Raw genomic sequence first — 9,522 nt, forward strand, 5'->3', positions numbered from 1 at the left:
AAATTGCTTGCATTTTAACCAGGACATTGAAACTTGATGGAAACATTGATCATACTAAGACAATGTGCAGTATACTAAATCAACATCTTAATTACAGAATTATTGGCCTTTGTTAAAATTTGTTTCCAATAAAGTCATTTTCGGGGAGCATTCATCAGTTTCACTGATAATCTTTTTTTTCAGGTTTGCTTAGTAGCAAGTGAACATTGGCTGTCAGTATGGTGATGGGTGATAAGCTTGCCTACTTCCTTAACACCTGTGATGCAGACACAGTCAGAAAGTATATCAGCTATGTGAAGACAAAGCTATTGGCTGACAGTGATGACATAAACACAGGTTATATTCTAATTTGTTTTCTGAAAATAATACTGATGCAGGCATATCTAGATCTAGTTAAACATTTAAGAAAATCACTACTCACTACTACTCATATTACTGTAATTTGACACATACCTATAATTTTTATATAAAGTTTGGTAATTTTTCTATTGATATACCAATAACCCTCTTTTTAGGTCACCTATTTTGATCACCTTTTGTCCAGTTATTTACATCATGCATCCATAAACTTTTAACATTTTCAACATTTAAAAATCCCAGAACTGACTTCAATGAAATTTATAGAAACCTTTCCCTGCTAAAGATGAACCAAATTAGTGAATTATATGGTCCGCAGCCCCCAGGGGCCTGATGATCGGGATCAACTTGACTAAGATTCAAAAATCATCTGATGAACACCCACACATGGTAGAATCAAATGCTTTTAATGGATGGAAAGATCTCAATGTGCCTTACAAAAAATTGTGAATTTCATCATGACCTCAAGGTCTTAAATTTCTTGCTGGGGTAAGGGTAATTTTTTTCCATAATTTATATAAGAAAATTGGATTTATGAGCATAATTTGTTTTATTTCCATTAGAAATGTTTAAAACTTTGTTAAAATTATTATCAAAGGATGACAACTTGATGGTATGCATATATTGATCTTGACTGACTTCCAGGTGCAGGGACAAAAGGGGTCAATTTGACCCTAATTTCAAAAAATCTTCTCAACATTCAGATATGATAGAATCAAATGCTTTACATAGATGGAAGGGTCATCAGGTGCTTTACCAAAATTGTGAATCTCATGACCCTACAGTCTCGCATTTCTTTCTGGGGAGAGGGTGAAATTTCCTATAGTATTTATTGGAAAATTAGATTTTTGAGAATAAAAGTGTTTAATTTTTATTTGAAATAACTTGATTTATATCTGTTTTTGATATATTCTTTTTCAGATACAAGATCATGTGTGGTGGTAGATTGTGGAGGTGGAAGTGGCCATGAAGGGGTTGTTAATTTAGCACAGTTCTACATGTCTCTCTGTCGCAAATACAAACTTCTCCCAAATGAACGGACAACTCTGCTTTCTAGTATAGACCAAGTCATCGCATTACAGCTTTGTTTGGCAGAGAAAAATAAACAGGTAAGATATAATGACCATTAATCAGAGATAAGAGGCCAAGAGGATGTCAAGTGTTGAGATGTGAATGCCTTCATGTGCAAGTCATTGGTTCTCAGTTTTCTGGTCTGAAACATTGCCTAGAAAACAAATACCCCTCAAAGTTATCTTTTTGGTAATACATGTATAGAACTGTAAAGCGGTAGTCCGTAATATAAACTTTCATGCAATTTGTCTGAATTTTGTTTTATTTATATAGGATCATAAATAAGTTTCCATTTCATTTGAGATTTTATGATAAAGTCTTAGATGTTTTTATTTTTGGCACTTTAGTGAGTAAGCAAGTGTCATAAAATCTCATATGAAATGCAAACATGATTGAGATACTTTTATCACAAAACTCAGAAAAGTTACACTTTGACAACTTTTGAAGAAAACATACAGAGGATAAGATAAAACAGAGTCAGCCGTTTTTGTGTGCCATTTTAAATTGATGTCATAACTATATTGTCCATTTAATGACATCACTATTAATTTCCAACTGAGAAAGCCAATGAAAAGCGCCCCAGACTATGTTTCACTAGTGACATATTCACAAAATATCAAGTTCACTAGATAACAGGTTGATTATATGATGAATGTATTGATCCTGACACTGGCATGTTCAAATGAGGGTTCATATTTGTTGAAATGGAAACTTAACAATAGATAGAATAATGCAAGTTGACTGACATATATCATAATCTAGTTTTCTACTCCTGAAAGTAATTTTCTCAGTTTTATGTTTACATTGGACTTGGTGTAATATTTTTCACATAGTTTTTTATTTGTTTTGAGAATTTAGTATTCCAAATGTTTGCAGATTTCTTTCTTTGCATTTTACTAATTTTTTTCTCTATTTTTCCTGACATTTTAGGAGAGAGGAGAGTTTGAAGTTGAGACCAGCACTGTGATTCAAGCAAACAAAGACATCGTTAAGTACAAACTTTCTCAAGTCAAGACAGCTCGAGAGAATGTAGAACAGAGTTGTCTCCCCTCAGTTGAGTCTATGGAGGTGTACCCAGTGGGAGACATAATAAAACAAGAGTATCAAGCATTCCTTAAACACTGTAATTACATTGACATGGTTGAGGTTCTGTTGGCTGTGTGTAAGGCCCGTCACAGCAACCAAAGTCTCAAAGCTGAACTAGATGTGGCAGATATCATCATCATAGGACTTCCAAGAAATGAAACTGAGGTTTGTTGTTTGAATATAAGTGGTTAAATTCACAGTGAACTGTTAAATTAAAAGCAAACCAGCATAACAATTAATCTGATACATGTTCTTATTTATTGAATTAATGTTTATTCAAATATAGAAGTAAATATTTGCATTAGTCTTACATGATGTGCACGATGGTGACATCCAAGACTAGCTTTTACTTCTACAGTTATCAAAACTAGTACTAAGCTTTATTTTTTATTAAGGTAACAGATTTTATCTGCAGATAAATAATCTAGACATGAAATCCTAAAGGTCATGCTAAGTGTATTTCACAGCCAGTGATAAATCTTTTTGCTCTTATATTGGCTTTCAAATAGATTCAATTATCTTTTGACAATGTTCCAATTTTTGACAATGTTCATATATTGTACTTACCAACATATATGTATTGTTTTTTCTTTAATGATTTTTAAGGTTTTACATCCTCACAGCAGCTTTTTTATATACATTATATAGACTTTAAGAAATTTATAGAAAGAAAATATAACAGTTATTAAACACTGTATGTGTTACTATTATTTTTCAAATTTATCAAATCATCAGAGACATTGTCATAAGGCTTAAAGCAAATTTAAATATTCTATGACTATAGAAATGATCTCTCTTGTCAACTTTGAGTGAATATTATGTCTGTGTCCTGTGTATGTTTCAGAGAGCAATGGTGGAGTACCTTTGTGAAGGACGTTTGATAATGAACATGACATTAGAGGTTCCCCTGGAGTTGGATGAGGAAACAGTTGTTAAAGAAGATGTTAATGTTTTATACAATGAAGTCACTCTCAATGAGGCTCTTGGGGAAAGTGGTGGAGACAAAAGTTTCTTTCAACCTACACCTATGTCAGGCCAGCCCAAGTCCCTCACAGAGGTAAATGTTCTGACAGTGGTATTTAAAGGCACATTTCATGTCTGAAAATGTCATGTTTCTGTCAGAAGGATATTACCAAGGGTTAATTTTTTGTCTTCAGTGTGACATTTCTTTAAGCTTTTACTACAGATCACTAGTAACAAAGAATGCTTCCTCCAAAAGCGTTGTGACTAATGCATCTACATACCTGTTTTCAGTCTCAAATCAATATGTCACAGGTTAACATAATGTTGCAAACTTAATTAATTTTTACAACAATGGCAAAAGAAGTTATTAGCTTATATAAGTCACTCTTGTTGGCCTGGCTGAATGCCCAAGAGAGGTCTTACTACAGGAGGAAACCAGAGAGCCTGGAGAATACCCATGTGGTCAGGCAAGTGACCCCCATAATTTTTCACATGTGCTCATGGAATCAAAACCTAGATTACTAGGTGAAAGGTGATTTTCTTACCACTGCAGCAGCTGACTAAGCATTATGACCTTTTTAATTTGAATACTTTTAATACACATCTGAATTGGTCTTATCTTATCAATATCTTCAGTTGTATTTATTATTATATTATATGATTTTCAGTGTCTGAATGTTCTCTTTTTCAGAGTTATATCCAGCTAGTGTATGGGTCATACTTAGAACTGCTGGTGAACTCCCGGGCAGAACTGGCTCTAGCTCGCTCCATCAATGTTCCAGAAAGGGAGCTTACTCACCAGGCTTTCACTGACATCAAACGTGAATCTAAGACAAAGAGTATGACAATGTATCAGGTAAGTGTTGCTTGCAACATTACACCTTATGTCTCAGAAAAATGGCAGAAGGAGCTCTGAAGTCACGATAACAGCAAGAAACATCTGAGAAATTTTGTTTCTCTTCCATTTTATGGCTTAAAATCTTTCAGTGTAGCTTTTTTCAGTCTTTATGTGGTTTCAATGTAGCTTTTTCTGTTAGAAATCTGCACAATGAAACTTTGGTTAGACTACACATAATGCATTTATCTTCATTTCAAAAAACTGAATGGGGCATATCTGTGTAAAGCCTAAAGAGTATAGTCTAGCTTCTATATAGACAGACTACCATAGGTCATGTTTATGTAGACTACCAGTGCTGTATTGCTTTGTGTATCTTTCTAGACTGCAGTATCCTATGTAATGAAGATTCGTCTTGGAGGTAAGGGATATGCTCCAGACCCTAACAATCTCCTGGCTCAACATATAAAAGGTCTTGGCGAGTTTGTCTCCCTTGTTCATAAACTACAGACAGTCATAGAAGAAGAGACTGATAAAAGGTATGTCACAAATTTATATCAATGTAGGAAGAATACATTCCCTGTAGAATTTAGTTTATTTTTGGTCTGTATGTATTGAGACAAAAGCTTAAGATTTTTGATAAATGATTACTGGTACAAGGTTTTGATGGTTTGTTCTTTTTAATTCAGCTTTAGTTGTAAGGCCTATTGCAAGAAGAACTGTGAAATATCACATGAGTTTTGCTGTCCATCCTTGGGATGAGTGATAGTTTTTTTGGGAGGGAGAAATGGTGTATTTGAGTGAATTTTGAGAATTAAATAATTTACAAAAAATTCATTTTATGTTTTGCATTGCATCAATATACATGGTAACAGCATATCTATGGTGTTCACACATTACATGTATTAAATTTCCATGGAAATAATTTTGTTTTTTTTTTATTTGAAAATTACCAGACTAGCAAAGTTTAACAGGTGACGTATATTATTATGCTAAATTCTGGTATTGCTTTTGAAACATTTGAGGTAAATTGATAGAATAGGAAACACAGAGTTTGAATTTTGAAAGAAGTAAATATCAACTTTGTTTTACAACAATTATTTAAGCTTATGTAAAGGTGAGTGTGTTATGTCCATTCTGGGAATCAAACTAGATGCCTAGGTGAAAGGCGAGTGTGTTACCACTGCACCACCTTACCACATTAAGAAATAATGTTCTTCCTTTAAGTTACAAACAGTGCTAAATTAGAAAGAATGCTTGCTATGAAACACATAGTATACCCTTTAAGGAATCCTACTATAAAACAAATTCTGTAATTTTGATTTTAGGGTATCCTGTCGTAAAGTGTTGAACATTATAAAGAAGGAGATCATCAAATGTCGTGAGAATCGTCTGCGTATCACCAATGTTGAATCTGTGTGTGAAAAGCTCCAGAAAGAGGTGGCCCGAGTCATCAGCATGTTTGAATCATCTGTCTCCACTTCTCCAGATAAAGTGAGTCCATCTTCATTTTGAAGTAGTAAGATAATTTTTTGATCAGTAAGGTTTAAACTTCTGAAGTTCATGTACATGTGTTTGTAGCTGATCATTTCCTGATTATAATTATGAAATTGGTCAGCTATATGAGATTGGTCTGGAATGCATATCCATAATATTGCTTATAATTACATGTATGTTTAATCTTGAGTTAACTGTTAATTTCCATGATGCTAGCTTTGTTTAAATGATGTTCTATAGATCACTTTCATGTTTCTATGGTTTCCTACAGCTGATGTGATTTGAAATAGGTAACTGTTTCAAATTAAGTTTGAGTCTGTTAATAATGCAAACAAAGATATGTTGTATCCACTGAAAAAGACCAGTCACACATATTGTGTATTCCTCAACAAATCTTATTTGACAGTCTGTATTGGCAATTTTAGATGAAGAAGTAAAATGAGTAGTTCTGGTTTCCTTACCAATGTATTCTTTTAGTAATACTGCATTTGATTTTAGTTTTTCTGTACTCAGAAATTGAGAAATTTCACTTCTCACTTTTGTTAAAGGTAAGTGTACTGTCACATCCATGGTGCATATTATAATTTTACAGACATCCTTTCATACAAAAAAAAATCTTTTTAATTGCCTTCCACTCTCTATAAATTTGAGATGAATTTTAAAAAATCACTATTTCATTGCCAATGATTCTATCACACAATGACTTGTTTGTTTTATGGCCATTGGTTATATATCACAAAACAAACTGATTTACAGGCTGTCAGAGATGGTGGGTCTGCTGTTGGGCGACATACTCTCAAAGTCCTGCGTTACGTTGTAGACAAATTGGTGTCAGGGATGGATGATTTCAAAGTACAAACACTTGACTTCCTGTCTGATGGATTCTCAAGTCAAAGAACCCCTGTACACTTCCCCTGTATCATGTCCCAGTTCAGGTATGTGTATATCTATAAACTGTAAAGTTACAGTTATTTTGATAAGAGGCATATCTCTACACTTGGCTGTGTAAATTAAACAGTAAATGTGTAAAAACCTAATATACTAGTTTATGTACATATCTACATAAGTCTAGTATGGTAAAAGCACTGTCTAGATGATAATTTCATAATTACTACATTTGATTTTAAAAAATGCAATGAATGCTTTAAATACAAAAGCATGGAGGGGGTGAATTGAATTAAGATATTTACATGAAAAGTCTCCATATGAAATGTATTGATTCTTTGGTAGAAAATTTGAGGGAGAAAATGTAACCCTCAGTTAAATCATATTATTGACTAGGTCTATGGAACACAGAGTTGACAGAGTAATGTATTGATGGATAAGGGAAGTAAACAAACATTTTACTGGCTTTGATAATGTGCACTCATCCCTGGGATGATTCACTTTTCCATAGAACTGGTGGGAAAGCACTTACAGGAAGGAGAGTGGTGCTTATTTGATTGTTATGGTGTTAAGTCTTAAATATTTTATGCAGATCTCCTGAAGAATACTCAGACAGCCCTGATGACCCATACAATCAGAGTCTGTGTGACCGTCTGCTTTCCCAGCGATCATCTGAGGTACATACTCATTTCATTATTACTTGATTGACAAAGTTTAAATTTTCTCCATTATTATTACTTATCAAAATAATCATGTTTGTAAAAAAGAGGACGATGAAGTTTTTTTTTTTTTTTTTTTTGCAGACACCAATCCATCAGAAGCGATATAAATCATGTATGGATTGGGCTGGTCCTACCCATAATGTAGACATCAAAGGGCAGGATAAGGATATCGTACTCACACAGTCAGAGGTTGTGGTCATCCCCAGGTATGTAATCATACTCACAGTCAGAGGTTGTGGTCATCCCCAGGTATGTAGTCATTCTCACACCATCAGAGGTTGTGGTCATCCCCAGGTATGTAATCATACTCACACAGTCACAGGTTGTGGTCATCCCCAGGTATGTAATCATACTCACACCGTCAGAGGTTGTGGTCATCCCCAGGTATGTAATCATACTCACACAGTCAGAGGTGGTAGTCATCCCCAGGTATGTAATCATACTCACACAATCAGAGGTTGTGGTCATCCCCAGGTATGTAATCATACTCACAGTCAGAGGTTGTGGTCATCCCCAGGTATGTATACATAGAAATAAGTAATTCTGTTGTATACATCAGTAAAAGCATTTTCCTTACATGTGTTATACCATAGATAACTGCTACCTTATAGAGATTTCTTCCCATAGTGTTTGGTTGGGTTATGCACGCTTTTTGATGATGTAATGATTTATTTTGATGTGTCAGTTCAAATTTTCATGATCCCTGGACTCCATTTCCTGTAGCTGTTACCATTCAGATCACAGTCTTATTCTTCTTGTACATTTTCAGGGGTCTCCATGTAAATCTTTTGTTCATATTTTGCTTTTGTTTTATCAAATTTGAGTTTCAGATAAGTTTTTGTTGACAAATCAGTATTTTCTTTGTTTTTTTTTCTCTTGTGTCCTTGGAGGAAAATAATCTTTCACCGTTATGTGATATAGACAGAAATATTTGAACAAAATGGAAAGAACTGGTATGTTACACACATATCAAGATTTTTCTGTCTGTATCACACAAAGATGTAAAACTAATTCAATTTTCTATTTGTGGTGGAGAACTAATTAAATCATGCTTGAAACATGGCCCTTTTATTGAGTATCAGCATTGATGTAATCCAATAATGTGACAAGGTTAATTAGCGTTAAGTGATGAAATACATTTGACAACAGTCATTTTCGTAAAGAAAGACAAATTTATATTCTCTTAAAAAATGGGAATATAAATGCATGTGTTGTGTGGGAAGGAAATGCTATGCTAGAATAGTTCCTTAATACTTCAAATTACCAAACTACCTATCTGTAAAAATTTGAGAAAATGTGCAAGTTCCTATGAGCAAATCCACCAAATAATAATTCATATGGTATGGTATATGGGTGTAAAATCTTGGATGCATTTGAAGTGTGTTGCACTCATGTCTTGTTTGGCATGATTGTTCTCTGTACTAATTATTTCATTCTTATTTCAGCAAAACAATTGTACACCCTGGAAAACAGGCAAATAAGGAAACGAAAGTTGCCAACCGTTTAGCAGAGACCATCCATGACCAGGAGAATGTACCAGTTTGTGTGGAGGTCACAGAGGAATCAGATAAAGGACAGGACAAGTCAAAGGTTAATGAACCAAAGGTCAACAAAACAACTAAGGAGTCAAAGAAAAATCCTGGAAAAGGACAGAAACGTCCCCTTGTGACAGGAGATTCTCCAGCAAAAGCCAACAAGAAAACAAAAGCAGAATCTAAAACTTGTCGTCGAAAGCTTCTTCCACAGGTCAAAGGGCAACAGCAATTAACAAAATTCTTCAGAGTATGATCAATAGCAAATAAACACTTGTCTGGAATTGTGGTATTATGTAATTGTGGTGTATTTATAGTAAACCATAGTAGAGGTTGTATGTAGTACATTGTAAATAAATGACTTAAGTTTTAAATCTCAATATAACATTTTTAACTTTTTGATCTTGAAAAAGATTTTGTACTATGAAGTTGTGTATAATATTGTTTTTTGGAGAAACATCTTTATATAAAACTTCTTGCCATGTTTTAGGGTAATTTATCATTTTTGTATATGCATAGTAAGAAGATAGAACTGTAGGTATACAATATATTATGATTTATCAAATATGTTATG

At 33.8% G+C, this 9,522-nt stretch overlaps 1 protein-coding gene across 1 annotated transcript; it reads left to right on the forward strand.

Moving 5' to 3' along the window:
* Positions 1-218: 218 nt before the first annotated feature.
* Positions 219-9,249, forward strand: LOC132543099 (PCNA-interacting partner-like). The gene is made up of 11 exons (XM_060206559.1): positions 219-336; positions 1,279-1,466; positions 2,359-2,679; positions 3,359-3,571; positions 4,169-4,333; positions 4,697-4,851; positions 5,641-5,806; positions 6,566-6,744; positions 7,287-7,371; positions 7,498-7,622; positions 8,862-9,249. Exons 1-11 carry the CDS (start codon positions 219-221, stop codon positions 9,202-9,204), a joined length of 2,058 nt encoding a protein of 685 aa, XP_060062542.1. The 3' UTR covers positions 9,205-9,249.
* Positions 9,250-9,522: the final 273 nt, after the last annotated feature.

This window comes from Ylistrum balloti, unplaced genomic scaffold (genome assembly GCF_031769215.1).
Source record: "Ylistrum balloti isolate Yb309-2 unplaced genomic scaffold, AGI_CSIRO_Ybal_v1 Utg369578, whole genome shotgun sequence".
Taxonomy (NCBI): Eukaryota; Metazoa; Mollusca; class Bivalvia; order Pectinida; family Pectinidae; genus Ylistrum; species Ylistrum balloti.